This window comes from Nyctibius grandis, chromosome 1 (genome assembly GCF_013368605.1).
Source record: "Nyctibius grandis isolate bNycGra1 chromosome 1, bNycGra1.pri, whole genome shotgun sequence".
NCBI classification, from domain to species: domain Eukaryota; kingdom Metazoa; phylum Chordata; class Aves; order Nyctibiiformes; family Nyctibiidae; genus Nyctibius; species Nyctibius grandis.
This window is the reverse complement of record NC_090658.1, coordinates 70113305-70129702: the sequence shown is the minus strand read 5'-3', so window position 1 is coordinate 70129702 and position 16398 is coordinate 70113305. Positions and strand designations below refer to the sequence as shown.

At 46.3% G+C, this 16398-nt stretch overlaps 1 protein-coding gene across 1 annotated transcript in view; it reads left to right on the top strand.

The window, feature by feature from the left end:
- The first annotated feature begins 1470 nt into the window (after positions 1-1470).
- RSPO3 (R-spondin 3) overlaps positions 1471-16398 on the top strand; it is a 63287-nt gene continuing 48359 nt past the window's right edge. Inside the window, exon 1 of the mRNA XM_068407148.1 lies at positions 1471-1743. Within this exon, the coding sequence (XP_068263249.1) occupies positions 1647-1743 (97 nt within the window). The 5' untranslated portion in view covers positions 1471-1646. The remainder of the gene's footprint in view (positions 1744-16398) is intronic.

The window sequence follows — 16398 nt, the reverse complement described above, 5'->3', positions numbered from 1 at the left end:
GCGATGAGCACCGTTTTACCCGGCTTTCTCTCTCATCCTAGCGATAGCCACTGAGATAAGAACTGAAGCAAGAAAGGGTTCAGTGAAGTCGCCGTTTTTCCCCCTGAATCAGCCTCACCTCCCCCTTTCTAGCCCTCCCTTTCCCCCAAAAAAGAAACCCTTGCAGGAGAAAAGAAACGCGATACTCTTCTGTCAAACCAGCGGCCGTGCCTCGCCTAGGTGCAGCTGAGCTGCGCCTTTGCTGCCGGGGCTCTGGTGAGGGTCCCGGCGGCGGCGGGGAGGCGGCTGTGGGCATCCCCGGGCGCTGCGGCTCCGCTCGGCCCCGCTCGGCTCGGCTCCGGCCCGCGGCCCAGCCCCTGCTGCCAGCCGGCTGTGGGGACGGCCCCCGGCCTCGACGGGACACGCGGTTTGCTCTGACCCGTCCCGCCGGAGAAGCCGTCCTGGAAAATGCCTGTCCCGCGGGGAAAAGGCAACAGCGGAGGAAATCCCGAGGAGAGGGAGAGGCTGGAGACCCCTCACCCCCCGCCCATCTCCCCATCGCCGTTTTGAGCAGGACTATGGGGGGCAGATTCAGGCAAGGGGAGGGTGCTGCGCTGTGTCCCCCTCCGCGGGGAACGGGCTCAGCACACTGCTCCGTCCCCCCGGCAATAGGGGGGGCTTCTCCCTACGGAGAGGCCGGGGCGCGGGGGGCAGCGGCAGCTCCGCGGGGGCCCCGGGAAGGCCGGCGGCGGAGGGGAGGCGAGCGGAGTCCTCCGGGCGGGGGCTGCCAGCGAGGCTGCGGAGCCCCGCCGCCCGCCCCCGGCCCCGGGCCCGCCCCGCCCCGCCGCGGGGGGCAGCGCAGCCGCGGGGCCGACGCGGAGCGGCGCCCCCCGCCCTACCCCGCCTCTGGAAGATGCTCGGGCGCTGATGCCCCGAGGGGGCTCGGCCGGGCGCGGGGAGCCTCCCCCCGCCCTGCCGGGGCGCTGGGGCTCGCCTCCTCCCGCCCCGCCCCGCGGCCTCTCCCCAGGGGCCCCCGCTCCGGAGCAGCTCCCGCATGAAGCCCGGGGGCTCCTGGTCGGCGGGCGGGAGAGCCGGGGGGGCCCGGCCCACCTGCGCCCGGCGGCTGGCGGTGCCCGCGGCGCAGAGCGCGGCTGCTCCGGAGCGGCGGCGGCGGGGCTGGGTCCTCCTCCTGCCCCCCCGCCGCTCCCGCCCTCGCACACTCCTCTCCCACCGCCATCCATCCATCCGTCCTGTCGGCACCTCGCCCGCCCGGCGCACACACGGGCGCGCACAGCCGCACGCGCCCCGGCACCCCCCCAACATGCTGCCGGCCACCGGCCCGGCATGGACCCCGGCGGCGGCTGCTCGGCTCCTCTCCGCTGCTGACTCCCCTCTGAGGTTTGCGGCAGGTAGCGGAGCGGACGGTTGGAAAGTGCAATAGGAAAAGCGGAGGGGAAGGGAAAAAAAAAAAAAAAAAAAGGAAGAAAAAAAAAAGGAAAAAAAACCCGGCAAAAGCCATCAACCCGGCCAAGCCCAGCTTTGGATCTCAGTGCAGGTATTTCTGCTGCTGTGTTCATCTCTTGCCGCCTACCACCCCGGTTTATTTTTCTTTTTGAAGGAAAGAAAAAAAGAACGAAAAGGAGAAGTGGAACTCTCAAAGGGTTACTATGCAATTGCGACTGATTTCTTGTTTTTTTATCACTTTGAACTTTATGGAATACATTGGCAGCCAGCACGCCTCCAGGGTACGGCGACAGGGAAGAAGTAAGTGCGAAGAGATTTATACTTTGATAACTTCTGCTTCCTCGCGTTGTGCTGTTCACCTGTGCGGGGGGTTCTTGTGCCCCCGGGCGCCTTTGGGAGTGCGCTGGGAAGCAAGTCCCGCGCCCGCGGCGCGGCCGAGCGGAATTGAAGGCGGTTTCATTGAGTTGGAGGGATGAAGGCGATTTTTGATCTCTTTCTGCTCTTCTCTCTCACCTCACCGGGATGAGCAGAGCTCGCTCCGGGAAGAACCTGCGTCTGCTCCTCTATATTTTGATGTCTGGTAAAGGGGAACCTCCTTTCTTATCTCTTTCCACTTCCTAAAGGGAAAGCGCGATGACACGACAGGTAACTTTTTGCTGCGATGCCGTAGGCGCCTTTCTCCACCCCGGTCACCGTTTAGCGACCTGGGAGAGGACGGAGAGAGAAGCCCCCACCCCAAGAACCAGCAGTACAGATTATCGCTATAGGTTAAGCCTGGCGCCCGGCGATGCGGGGTGGGGGGCTGGGGTGTCGTGGCGCTGCCCGGACCGTTGGCTTCCAGCCTCCACTTGCCACCAGTCACCCCGGTGGCACGGTCCGGGAAGCCGCTGGGTCATCCATCGGCACTGCCCCGGGGCTGTGGCCCCTGATATTTTGTGGGTTTGTTTTTTTTTTAATCCCATGGGATGAAGGGAGTTCGTCTTTTCTACCTTAGCCAGCCTCTGACCAATGTCGCCTGGGTCCGGGGTGGCGGCAGGAGGGAGCCGGGAGGGCCGGGGCACCCCTGCAGGCTGGGGTGCTGGCAGCAGCTGCCGTCCGGAGGAGGCGATGTGGGAGGCCGGAGGCGAGGAGAGCTCCCCCGGCACCGGGGCAGGAAGACGAGCGGGGCGGGAGCGAGTCACCCCTCGGGAAGGTGCTCTCCAGGTCGCGGGGCTCTGCGGCGGGAGGGCGGGCGGGCTCTGACTCCGGCGCGGGGCTCCGGCAGTGGCCGGTGTGGCCGCCATCACCGGGGAGTTCCGAGGACCCGGGTCCGTGGTGACTCCCTGGGCAGGGCCGCCAGGCAGAGCCCCGCCGGCGCGCCGCAAGCAGCCGACGACGGCGGTGGGATGCGGCAGCGGGAGGCGCCGGGACGTGCCCCCGATCCCGCCTGCATCGGACCCGTCGCCGTTTCTAGGGAGGGGAGGTATTTTCTGCGCACCTACCCCGGAGAGGCTGCTCATGCCTGTCGTCTTTCCCTGACAGCTGCAGATACCGAGGAAATGTCATAAAACACGGCAGCCTGCATTTAATCAGCAAGAAGTAACCGAGTTACTTCCCCAGGGAGGGGACGGAGGAGTTACTATTATTTTATTTTTTTTTTTTTATTCAGCGCTCGCTCCCTTCCCCTGATTGGCATGGCTAGCCCTTGAAAGCCTCCTTTGTATGGTTTGCCTCCTGCACACAAGGTTTGATTCACCTAAAGTGCCCCTAAAGCGGAGCCGAGGACGAGAGAGACCGGGGCTCCAGCCCTCCCATCCCCACGGCCGCGCAGCGAGGGAGCACTAAGGGCTAAGTAAAACATGTCAGGGCATCCGATTTATTATCCTTGGCAAGGGAGGACTCCGCAGCCTCCATCACTTCCCACCCACTCCTTTAACCCCTGGCTGGCAGCCTCGGGCCCACAAGCTGCGGCTGCCCACCCCCGTGGGGGCACCCGACGGGCGCGGCGGAGGGGTTCAGCCCCGGGTCGGGGGCACAGCAGGGGTAGGGGGGCAGGACCCCCCCGTAGGGCGAGGGTCGGGGAGAGGGCCCCCCTCCGCCCGTCCTTGCTCCGGCACCTGGTGCGCGCCGCGCCGGGCCAGAGCCGGGCCGGCGGCGACCTCTGCTGTCCTCTGCCGTGGCGGGCAGCCCCGCTGGCAGGTGCTCGGCTCCGCTCAGCACGGCACGGCACGGCACGGCCGCTGCCCCCCTCCTGGGACCACCCTTTTGGCGGGGGAAGGCAGATCGCCCTCCTGCCCCCGGCCGGTGGCGGTGCTGGGTAGGCGCAGGGCAGCCGCGGTTTGCCAGCCTCGGGGCTGCTGCGTATGCGTGCGGTGAGATCCTCAAGCCAGCGCCGTCCTACCTGCGTCTTAATTAAGCTCAGCAGCGTAATTTTCGGGAAATAGAGGTGGAAGCAAGTGTTGGCGGCAAATAATTAGCTGGTTGGTACAATGTGGAGAAGGTACGGAGTACTTGCTCAAAGTTTTCTGTTTAAAAAGCAAGAGTTAAGTTGATTCGCAGCAGAACAGCTAGAAAGAGAATGGAAATCTGTCTCATTATTTCAGCAGTGAAGACAAATAACCATCAGAACACCTCACCTGGACATGGTGTACATCGTCCACTGGCTGAGGTCTTCAGATCGGGCTGGTTGTAAAACGTGCTTTGGTTTAACTAGTCATTATCTGGTGTGAATCAAAAATTAGATCGTGAGTGTTTATGAAAGTTATTATAAGAGAGGTTACATTCACCACTTGCACTGATCATTTTGGCTTTAAAAACCTATGAATTGCTATTAGTGAATATTGGAACGTGAAAAAAATGAGTGTGCGGATAAAGAAGACACCTGTCAAATTCATCTACTACCTGGAAGACTTTCTCTGGATTTCTGTTTCTTTTGCCCAGTATCCTTTAAGCATAAGTCCTAAACCCATTGCTAGGGAAGCGCTTTCAAATTTCAATATAACTACGTATTTTTAAACACAGTACAAACCAGTCGCCATTAAGCAGTCAGTGAGCCCATATTACTTCATTTTGTCTAATATCTGAGTCCCCCATTCTATGTATTGTATTGTAGACTCCCACATTTTAAGATAAAGGAATAATGAAGCCTGAACTGACTAATTCAGGATATTCTGGGCCAGACTCTCAGCCATTATAAATTGAGGTTTCTTTGTTCTTTTACCCTATCAGAAGGACCTGGTCCTGAAGCATTACTTATTTTGTACGTGTTGCCAAAGTATTCTTTACTAGGAGAAAAGTCTTTTCACTCCCCAAACTCCTACTTAAGTTTCTAGTTTGAGCATCCTAAATTTCTCTCTCATGCTCGGTAGTAAAAGCATAGATGGCTGTGCAGAGGCAAAACTCCTCTGAAGTCAACAACGGAGTGCAGACAGAGGATCGGGTCCATAACTAGACATAGCACAAGATCAATAACAGTTCAAAAGCAAACATATCATTAGCAGAGATTTGTGTTTTTATTCTGATAAGAGCAATTAAGATTAACAAATTAAGTTGCTTGTTGGGTCCTACAAGAGACATTAATATGCAGCTGAGTATAGACTAGCATACCAATAAAGAAGAAATTCTATGTGTCTGCCAGTGATTACAGTTTGCTTTGAAAAAAAGTAGGATTAAGTCAATATTTCCAAAATATTTTGGCTCTGCAGGCCACCACCAACCTCAAAACTCAGTACTGACAGTGGTGCACCTTTTGCATTGACCTTTTAACTGACAGAAATGAAGTATTATTTGCCATGAGTCTGTGAATGACCGGCAGACCATCTGCCATGACCCTGCGGACTACAAGTGAGCCACGGACTAAATTTGGAAATTGCTAGAATAAGCAAAGTGATAGAAAACTCTGCATTTGTACCATGACTCCTACATCTGGGAGTAAAACTCTCCATATGACTTAGTGGAATTGCAATTTGGATGTAGAGTTACCTTGATGTATATTATTGGTAGCCCATCAGTATCTGATGTTGGCAATTGCCTCCTGCCTTTTGCTGAAACAGCACGTTCGCGGTACCCGGCATTCGTTCCTTCGGTCACTCCTCCGTTGGTTCCTCTGTTGACACGGGACTGCAGGTCTTCCAGCATCTGCTTCTGGTCACAGTCACGAGTGGAGGGCTGCACCCTGAAAACTCTCTGGCTTGGTTTGCATGTAACTACTTGCGAATTCAGAATTAAGCAGATGCGTAACAGCCCGTTTGAAAACACAGCTATATAAAATAAACCAGGAGAGAAATGACAAAACATAAACTGGTAAAATTATTCAGGTTTTTATACCCTCATGGAGGGTATCATTTACATGGAGGTAAAATGTCAACATGAAAAGAGGAATTACATTATTAGTTAAAATAACACTGCATTTTGGAAGCAATTTGTTTAATAGTTCACCATCAATATATATATTACTGATATCTACATGTATGTTTAGGGTTGGCATGGCACAGATGGTAATGCTACATATTCTATACATATTATAGGTGGTGTTACCAATTTTTTAAAAAATAAATCATTTAATATCTGAGTGCAATAATTTAAAGCAGAAGTTAGCCAAGCAAGCAGCCATTAAGTGAGCTGAATCTGTCCTTGGGCGGGATTAAATTATTCAGTGTTAGTTCTCTTTCAAACTATTTGTATGCCACTGATAATTTTTTCTCTGATGTCTTCATATTAGTATTGTCAGGGTAAATACTTTGCTGGTGACAAGTGCATCTTTTTTTGCAATGAAACAATATTTCTCAATTTTGGATGAGATCCTGTTTGTTTCGAAATAGACTGTAAGATTCCTATTGCAGTCATTAGAAACAAAAGCAGACGGAGAACTGTTTCATCGTATTTTCATAAACTGCGAACATACTTCCTCGTAGCGATATCTTAAATAATTAAACATTAGAAAATCACTACCCATTGCTGAAAGCGTTAGAAGTATTATAGGGATAGCCTGCTTGCATTGTTTTTTTTATAATGCTGTGTGCATGTAGATCTGTGCTTGACGTATACCAGCTGCATGTGGAACGATACGTGTTATTATCCCAAAAGACTAAAGGACATTACAGACCAGTTCCCATTTCATACCTGACATCTGAAAGGGTGGTAATTTCAAATTTTGTTTCTTTCAGCTGCTGAAGACATTTCTTATACTACATAAAATTAATGTTAAATTGTAAATACATATATTACCACAACTTCTCAAAGCCATTGATGTAGGATGGCATATCAGCAAGTATATTAAAAGTCCTATTTCTCTTTGCAGGCAGGATAAAACATTGCTATTACTAAAGAGACGATTTTAGATCTTAAAACCTCACTCCTTTGCTTTCAGAGGAGAAAGTCCCATGGACTTCGCTGGAGCTGGAGAGGGCTCTTTTTCTGCAGGACCTCAGGAAACGTTTTGAGTTTGGAAGAATTCCTGTGCTAGAGTACTTGCAAAATTGCATGATCCAGATATGTACGACTTCTATATAGGAAAAAACAATGCTCTGTACCTTTCAAAGCTATGATATATAGCCTGCTTGGGAGGTAATCTCTTTCTTAAGCGTATGAGAAGAACAGCCATTTTACTACTTCCACCTATTGAGCCAACTGAAGTCAACAGTTATCTCAGATTAATTTATTCTTTTAAGCTTTGTTATTGGTGTATCAACCCTTTGCAAATCCCTGGTCTGCTGCTTCTTCTTGCTGTAAATTTTTCACTGAAGATAATGGAAGTTATGCCTAATAAAATCTGAGCTAGGACTTAAAAATCAAACTTACTCATTATCTCTTGCTTAGCGTGCTCATTTTGCTTTCTGGTTAATAAAGCTAGTATGCTGGCTTGACCACTGCTGTTTATCACTAACATTAGTAAGCTGTCTATCATTTCATGTTCAATCATTTATAGACAGTGACTACTAGGAAACCTCATCCATTAAAACTATGGAGGTTCTTAAGAAGTTTTTTCCCCAACAGTAAATTTTCCGTTTTGCTCTTGAAACTAAATTAAAAGTTGCGAAAGCCTGGTGGAGGAGATATAAAGCTAATAAAAAAAAATAATATTTTTGTCTCATTTCTAATTTTGGAGTCTGAATTACTCAAAATCACTTTGCCAATTTTTTACCAAAATAATTCAGAACAAAGCAATCTTATCAGATGACAAAAGGCAGCTGAAACCATGTACGTTTTTATACAAAAGCCTGTCTGTCTGCTATTACCACAGACAACGCCGCAGATAAAAATATTCAGAGAATATTTATTCATGAAAAACATGTTATGGCTCTCAAAACAAAAAAGAGAAGAGCTACAACTTTTTTATAAATAATTGAATAACTGAGTTTCTAGCAATGGCAGAACAATTACTTATTAGATGCTTTGTCATAATAAAATTAAAAGGATTTTATTAATGATTACTTTAACCCTATTTTGGTTGTCAGCAGTGAGCAGTGCGATGAGCAACACTACTTAAAAAGAAGGAACAATTGTACTACAGTTATACAATAGCTGACTAATAAACATTTTTGTGTGTTTTGATTTCTAGATTATGAGCTATAGATCATGCATTTCAAAATGTTAGTGTTATTTACTTGTGTGATCTAAAATAGCACCCGCTGAGGCAAAGAAGCCACAAAACTTATCTCCCTCCAGTGTCGCTAGGCAAGAACTCAGCTATGGGGACCAGAGCTGAACCGGGGGAGCCGTGAAGGGGAATCTCACCTTTGGCTGCGGCGACGGCACCGAGCTCCCACCTGCTCCAAGCAGCACCCCAGCCTTGCACCGATACTTTGGCTCCACACAACAGAGCAATTAGGGGGAAGAACATGAAGGAATGCATATAGTAATACTTTCAAATTAAAGTAAAACCCCGAACCACAGGTCTACATCAAGTTCTGGTAGCACGCTGCTATAAACATTATCCTTTCAAGCTTCTTATTGTGTGTCAGTTTTATGCCCTGACACGTTTCACGTTTAAACTTGAAAGGTCCTAGATGGGATTTCAGACGTTTGATATTTCCTGCAGGGTAAAGCAGATTTCGGGGCACTGTAAAATAAAACAGGAGCTCATTGATGGGTGCTGGAATAGCAACGATGTGTGATTCCTGCGGCTTCCTGTAAAGTGCGAGGGCAGACACAGCAAGGCTCGGATCCAAGAACAGGACTTAGGTGCCTAAGGTGTATCTGGGGCAGGATTTAAACACCTGAGTCCCTCACCTTCCAAGCCCTGCTTAATTGCCACCTCGCCCTTGACGCACAGGCATTTCTTAGCTGTTTTGTTGTTTCTAACATGACACTTCAGCTTACTCACATTGAGTGTCCACCTGGCATGGGAGACTTCGGAGCTCAGGTTCTTTCTGCAGAGACTTTGAGATTTTCACTTAAAGAAACCCTGGGTAAAAAAGCCAATAAATAAATAATAACAAATCATAAAAATAACAATACAAAGTTCTTCCACAGGGAGCACAGGACTCTGCAGGCGATCGCTTACTGACACTGGAATATAGTCATGCACACGACTGCTCCCGTACATGGGCCCCCTTGAGCCCTTTCCTCTTCTGTGCAAACTAAAACGGGTGCAAGCAAATGACCTCAGATTACATGCAAATCCAAATGATAAAAATTCATTTTATAAGAGCAGATCAACGCGGGCTAGAGTCACACTAGAGAGAAGAATTAATTTAACCTAGATTTCCACCTCCTGGTTGCATATTTTAGCTGCTAAACTTTTGGATACGTTGAAAGTAGCAAGGCTGGTGCCTCCTTCTCAGTGTGTTTCAATAGAGCAGAGTGCGTGCTCCTTTTTTTTATTAAGGAATACATTGGATTGCAGGGCTGCGTAGCAGCACCAGGGCACCTAAACCCCCTGGACAGACAGGAGTTGAGACAGTTTCTTACCCCAGCATTTCCCTGTGACTAGGCTGAGAATCCCTCGTTCAGCATCCTGGTTTTTGTCAGTCCCTTTTGGAGGCTCCCAGTTCTTTCCACCTACTGAAAGGCAACTTATATGCCTCGCTCAGGGTTGCCAACTGTACTTTGTCGGAGGCATCGGTGGAGGGTATTGCTACACAAAGCAGGGATGTTCAGAATAGCATAAATCCTTTATCAAGCACCAGCTCATCCACCCCACTTCTCTCCAAATAGCTCACCAGGTGCGCAGCTTCTCTGGTGACAGCGTTTTGGTGGGAAGTTACAGCAGAGGTAAGGCTTGAGACCTTTTTTCCTCATCTCCCCTACAAAGTGAGGTTCTGTTTCAAGGGGAAGGAACAGGAGAAGGCTCTTGTGTGAACCAGAAACTTAGGAGCAACCAGCTGGTGGAACGAGGTTTTCATTGCATTTCTTGACTAACATTTACAAACATCTACGTGAACCAGAGCTGCTAAAACCTGACACTTTAATATGTTTACAAAGTTTATGTATGTTATCAGCACATGTAATACTCCCAACAGGATTTATTACAGGTTTCTTTAGCAACAACATTTTTTATTCATAACAGCTCAACTGGTCAGAGAGAGGAAAACAGCCAGTTTCTTCAGAGCGCGCCTCCCACGCACGCTTGCCCTGCGTTATTGCGTTGCTTATTCATGAAGATTACAAACACCAGTGTCAGCAAGTGTTTCATAACCTTGTTTCCTTTTCCTAGAATGTTCATAATTAATTTCACTTTTTTCTACACCACTGAATAAGGATTTGCTGGTTTTACTTTACTTTATGTTACACTGCCGAGTGAAGAATTACCCCTCCAAAATAGAATCGAGTGGGACCAAAGGATATTTATTTAACATGAGAGTCAGAAGATGTTAAGTGCATGTATTTAGCAAATACACAGCGATGGATGAAGATTCCAGAAAGTTTTAGTATAACACAGAACTGAAAATAATCAACTAAGATGAGACCTCCTTGTGCTGGGCACGACAGCCACAGATGTAATAAAATCTAATAGACAAGATCTTGAAGGCAGGAAAGGTAGATAAATTACAAATATGGTATTTTGCAAAAAATACCAGCTTCCGTTTTGCAGTCCAAAATGAAGTCACATATTCATCTTTTGTGTTTATGTTTTATGAAGAGTGAGCAATTAACGAGTTTCAGAGTTGAGGGTGTATTAAAAGTGAAAGTAGAATTCTGTACTAGAGTGTAGAATTTATAACTTGTGCTATGTCCTGGACAAGGCCCTGCCTTTAGGAATGAAACAACTTAAATGTGCTATTTAAGCTACCCTTTGAGGGGAAGCTTCAGTGGTGTAACAATTTATCAGCAGGATTCAGTTGTGAGTGAATGTCATCAAGAGGACATCCACATGGCTGCTTAGGTCATATATGATCTCCTAAGAAAAGACCAAAGATATTTTGAGGAACAGGTTCCCCTGGACAGATTGTGGACAAAAATACTTCCCTTTCTCTGTTGGCATCATTTATTTCTGCTAACAACCTATAAAATTAGCATGATTTGAGAATGTTTATTCTCCTCCATTACTTAGTACCATGTTCTTTTATCTGAGTAATTCACTGAGATACTAATGACAATTTAAACCTCCATCTTCTTTCAAATGTATATCTTAGAACAAGTAAGCTGTTACATTACTAACTCTGAGTTCAGTATATTTCAGGAAATAATGTAACAAGTGGTGACATATGTTATTGTTGTGAGGTCTCTTAGAGGTCAAAGTGGACTCAGCCACTCCATGGATGTGAAAATTACGGAGGAGGTTTCAAATAGGTTTTCTCTTACAGTTTTTCTGTGTACTGTGGCTGGATACTCTTATGAACACAAGTCTTCCCAAGCTTTATGGAGGTTAGAAGCATTGGGTGGGGAGTGACCAGAGTGGGGGGTCTTATTCCTATTTGCCAGTATCTGGCTGGCCACAAAGGAAACTGTAAACTGTACCCTTTTGAGATAAGGACAGGCTGCTATTCACGTCTTTCTGAAATGTCATAATTTCCCAGCTACCCAGTGAGCAGAGAAGTTCATTTCTTCCTCAGTATAAATCACACCTGAGTCCAGATAAAATAGATTAATCAAAACAGGGGTCTCTTCTTGCATTTCCATGCTTCACTGGTTATGTAAAAAAGGAGGATTCTAACTGTAGCTACCACTAAAAGACCACCAAGCATTATAAAAGTCAATCCATAATAATTTTTGAAGCCTTGCATAATTTGCTGAAAAATAAGTTATTCATCTATGGAACTCGCTGGTTGAGCCTTCCACCCTCATTCCCTGACTGACTGTGTGCACCAAAAAGGGCCTGTGTTTTTCATCTGGGAGTATGCGGAGACCTTGGATGCTGTCCTGGTTTCATGGGACAAAATTTAGAGAAGCAAGTTTCTGTTAGATTTTGTTTCAGTTTGTGGCCAGCCATGGTGATCAGGCCATTAGCAGTTAAATCCAGGGCAGCTGACCTAGGCTGGCCCACAGCTATATTCTATATCATTAACATCAAGTTCACTACAAAAGGCAAAGCTTGCTGGGGAGGAGTGAGGTTTTTTTTTTTTTCCTTCTTCTTCTCTTCTTCTTCTTCTTCTTCTTCTTCTTCTTCTTCTTCTTCTTCTTCTTCTTCTTCTTCTTCTTCTCTCTCTCCTCTCTTCTCTCCTCCCTCTTCATCCTTCCTAACGATTGGTATTCCTGGAGCAACTTGCTGCAACTCTATAGCTAAGTATAATTTTGTGTGTTTTGTATTATCAATGATTTGGTTTCTTTATTTTATTAAATCAGTTTAACTTTAACCCACGAATCTCCCTCCTTTTCCCAGTTCCCTTCCTCGGCTGGGGAAGGGACACTGGGTGAGAGAAAAACTGTTATTGTTTAGCCCCGGGTGCGGGCTAAATGGAGACAGACGTATTTTGTCCAAGAGAGACCAGCCACAGAAACTGAAGTACTGCATATGAGAGCTTATTCAGAAGAAGAATCTTCCATCTCATACTCCCTGACTCTACATAAGCCTTCTCTGGCTTATGTACTTCGTCCCCTGGAACTCACTAAGCCTACAGTTGTAGTCCTACAGCTGGAAAAACTCCTTTACATAGCCTATCCCCATGACCTGCTAAAAACACCTTTTTGACCATCTGCATATATAACACTTGACAAAGGTGCTAGAAAACCATGCACTTACCAAAAGTGCAGGGTGGTGTTTAAAACCATTCACAAAATATTGACAAAATTCACAATTTTGTTGGAAAGCATATTTCTAAATCATACATCACATATTTAGTCATCTCTCCCTTCTACTCTACGTGTTCATATCTATATCTGTACATATACATTCACATACAGACAAATTGACATAGACCCAAGTAAGAATTAAACGTCTTAATTTATTCTTAAAGTACTTTCACTTTGAAATTATCTTAAAATACAGGTAAAAAGGATCTGATAACCACAGACAGAAGTTTTGTTTCAAGCCACACAAAGCCATTTGGTTTGTCTGAAAACTTCATTACTCTGACTGTTCTCATGGTCTATTTGGTCACAGAAAGCAAAATCATTAGTTTTATATAGGTTAAACCCAACACTAAATTTAAAAACCAAAAAATTGCACAGGAAGCTTGATAGGGGACCGTCTTCTCTTTCTGTTGGGTCTGGCTTGCTTAAAACTATACCAGAAAGTTACATGGACCCTTCCCTTTTTGGTTATGTTACAGGTGAAACCTTTCTTGCTTTTCACATGAAATGTATCACTAGGCTGGAAATTTTATTCAGCTAATGAGGAGGAAAATGATGTTCCTTAGGCTGGGCTCTGGGCAGCGGAAATCAGTGGTGCTAGAGGAGACGAGTCTTTCCTTGTCCCCGTGACAACCCAGCAGCACTACTGCTGACATTTCCCAGGGGGATGTCCATGTGTATGGGTGTATGTGTGTACCTGCATCGTGCGTGTGCTGAGGGAACAGCAGGGAGTGTTAATATTCCTCCTTTTTATCAGAGAACAGAAATGTCATGATCATAAGGCACATGCCAGACTACCATGAAGTTTTCAATTAGAGCCTCTGCATTGTTTTTAATGGGAGTTGGTTTAGGCAAAATAAACATCTCATAAAGGTTAAGGGATTGATTTTGCTTCTAGTTACAACTCGTGTCAGGAAGCAAATAACTCACAGAGCTCTGCCAGCATAAAATTTGCATGTGCTCAGAATCCAGCCTAAATGTTTATATAGGCTATTAAAAAACCACGATAGTTGGTGGGGGATTTTTGTTCTCGCTCACCAAGAAAAAGAGCAGCAATGCAATCTGCACTTCTCTTTGCGAGGTGATGGTAAAGGGTGTGAGGTTATTCCACTGTCATTTGTAAGAGAACAGCTGCGATTTGCCACTTAAAAGTGTGGGAGGGATACTTTTACTGCTTTCCCCATGCTGTACTTATTCACCCTGCCCAGCACTGTGTGCTCGTGAGCTTTCTCCTGCTTTGCCATCTGCTCAGTTGCAGTTGTCAAGCTTCCCTCTTCCCTCTCTTTCTACGCGTATTGAACTCGGGCACTATTTCTCAAAGTAGTGACTGAAATAATTTGCAGAGTGAAGCTATACATCAAATCAGACTAGCTAAATAAGCAAGCACAGAGAGAGACCCAAAACGCTGCATTTTCTGAAGTGGCAAGTGGTAGAGGAACCCTAAATCAGCTCCATTAGCCTGATTTAATACAGGCATGGTCTATGTCCTCCTCACTATCCATACCATGTCTGGGTCCAACCCAAGCCCACTGGAAACAAGAACTAGCAGGCAAATGAAGTGAATCAGAGCAGACACACCAGAATTAACCTGTGACAACGTAGGGTATATGATAATGTATAAAAAATGGATTTTAAAAATAATGTTCTGAAACGTTCTTATCACCCTATCAATTCCTTTTCTTCCTTAGTGTGACCCCAAAGGAAGACTCCCTTAGTGTTCTCTCTCTCTCATTCCCCTATTAGTACCTATAAGCCAGTTTCCTCCTCGGCATACTTTTCCCTTTTGATGCCAAGCCACAAGTTATTGCAACTTACAGTTCTGAGCCCAGGGTTTTGAGGAGAAACGGTGAAAAGAGAACGGATGCCCCTGAGCTGTGGTGTGATGACTTGATGATAGTAGTAGGTTTCTTGGTGAAACAAAACAGTGAACATCTTCTTTGACTTACAAAGACAGATTGTAAAAACAAGCTACAAATCTTTGCATATATAGAGATGTGAATCCTTGGAGCATTTGTCACATGGCCTGGTAGAAGTAAGGAGGGAGCTGGAGAACTTTGCATGCTGTAATAGAGTACGTAGCCCTGAGATCTATCAAATACAAGAATATGAAGGCTGGAGTCTGGAAAGGGGTGAACAATTCTGAATGTGTCAGCTGACATCAAACATGGCTATGGCTGTTTGACCAAACACAGATACCAAAATATTCACCCAGTTTGTCTACTGCTCTTCAAGCAGCAGAGCAAGACCCTTCAGGGACCAGTGGAAAAAGTTAATTATTTGCAAAAGTATTGGGCAGGAGGAAAGTCCCCTCCATAATGTTTCGCATTTCCCCACAACTTTGTCAGGAAGTGCCACAACGGATGGCAGGGCCACTGGCCTCAGTTTAGTATGACTTACAAAATCATCCTCCTCAGCTGCAGGGCGACGCGGTCTCACAGAAGGGATGGGCAGCAGAGTTCATCAGTCAAACACCAATGTGCAGCATTGCTTGCTGCACTCTATAAGCAATTCCCAGCTTTCGTAATGCCTGATGGTTCTAACTTTCCCTATGCCAAGCCCTTTCTCCGACACATTTAATTCCTCAAAGCTCTGCACATCTCTATTCTCTCTTGTGACAGCAGTTGAATAATGTCTACAAATGGAAATATCTACTCCTCTTGGCTTGCTGTGGAGCCATAACCCCCTCCCCCAATATATCCAGTCTAAGTGGATTTACAGAGTTAGTCTGAGAGTTTCTGAAATAGAAAACCTCTGGTTAACAGCAGAGCGCAAGCACTGCTCTCTCTATAGGCAGGCCAGTGCTTCTTGCATCTCTTTAAGATGGACTCCCTCCGATGGCATGGGGACGGAGGAGATACCACACCCCGTCCAGCAGTCAGCCTCATGCTGAGACAGCTATCACGACTGCCAGTTCTTCTTGAAGGTTTTACAATGGGTACAGTTTCAAACAAACATCAGATGAAAGCAATTTTGAGTCTAAACCAAGCACGGCCAGGTTTGCATTGGTGATTTATTGGTGAAAGTCATCAGCTCCTATTACCTGTTCCTTGAGCCATCCAGTTCTTTGGCTTCCAGCCATTTCTAGGGCCTGATTCTGTTCCTATTGAAGTTAATGGGAGGTTTTGTCACTGATTTCAATAGGAGGCCTTTAACTTTCCAACTTTCTGTCTATGGAGGCTTGAAGTGCTTCCAGATTTCCATCACAGTCTGCCGTTCTCCTCTTTAAGTCAATAGGACATTAACGGATTGCCTGGGCCCACACCTTTGGATATAGGAAAGCTCTAGATCTGATTCAGCTCTCACTCACACACCCGCTTTATACCTCAGTGGAGTCCCTCCTGATTTATACTGGCAGGAGAGTGAGGTCCAATGTTACTTATGCCTGGGTCACTGCCAGCAGAACGCAGACAGAATTCAAGTCACTTGTTATCCCCTTCCCTGCACCTCTCAATCACAGCATATATGTATGTATACATATGCGGATATATTAGAATCATCTGGACTCTTTTAAGTTATTCACCATCGAAACTGACTTCAAATTCAAGTTTTAAAGTTGAAATAACAAAGAAGGTAAAAAGAGCCAGAAGGGAGCCAGCTGCAAGGGTATTCACAATTTTCATCAGTCTACGGGACACTCCTAATAACATATTTTACTACTTTGTAGTGAACTTTCTTTGCTTCTGCCATAAATATATTCCCTATGCTGTAAATGAATAGCTTGCAAGCTCAGTAAAGTTAATATAGAAGAATAAATCTTAACTACCTAATGTCAGGTCAGAAATATAAATCTTATCTAATATGCTA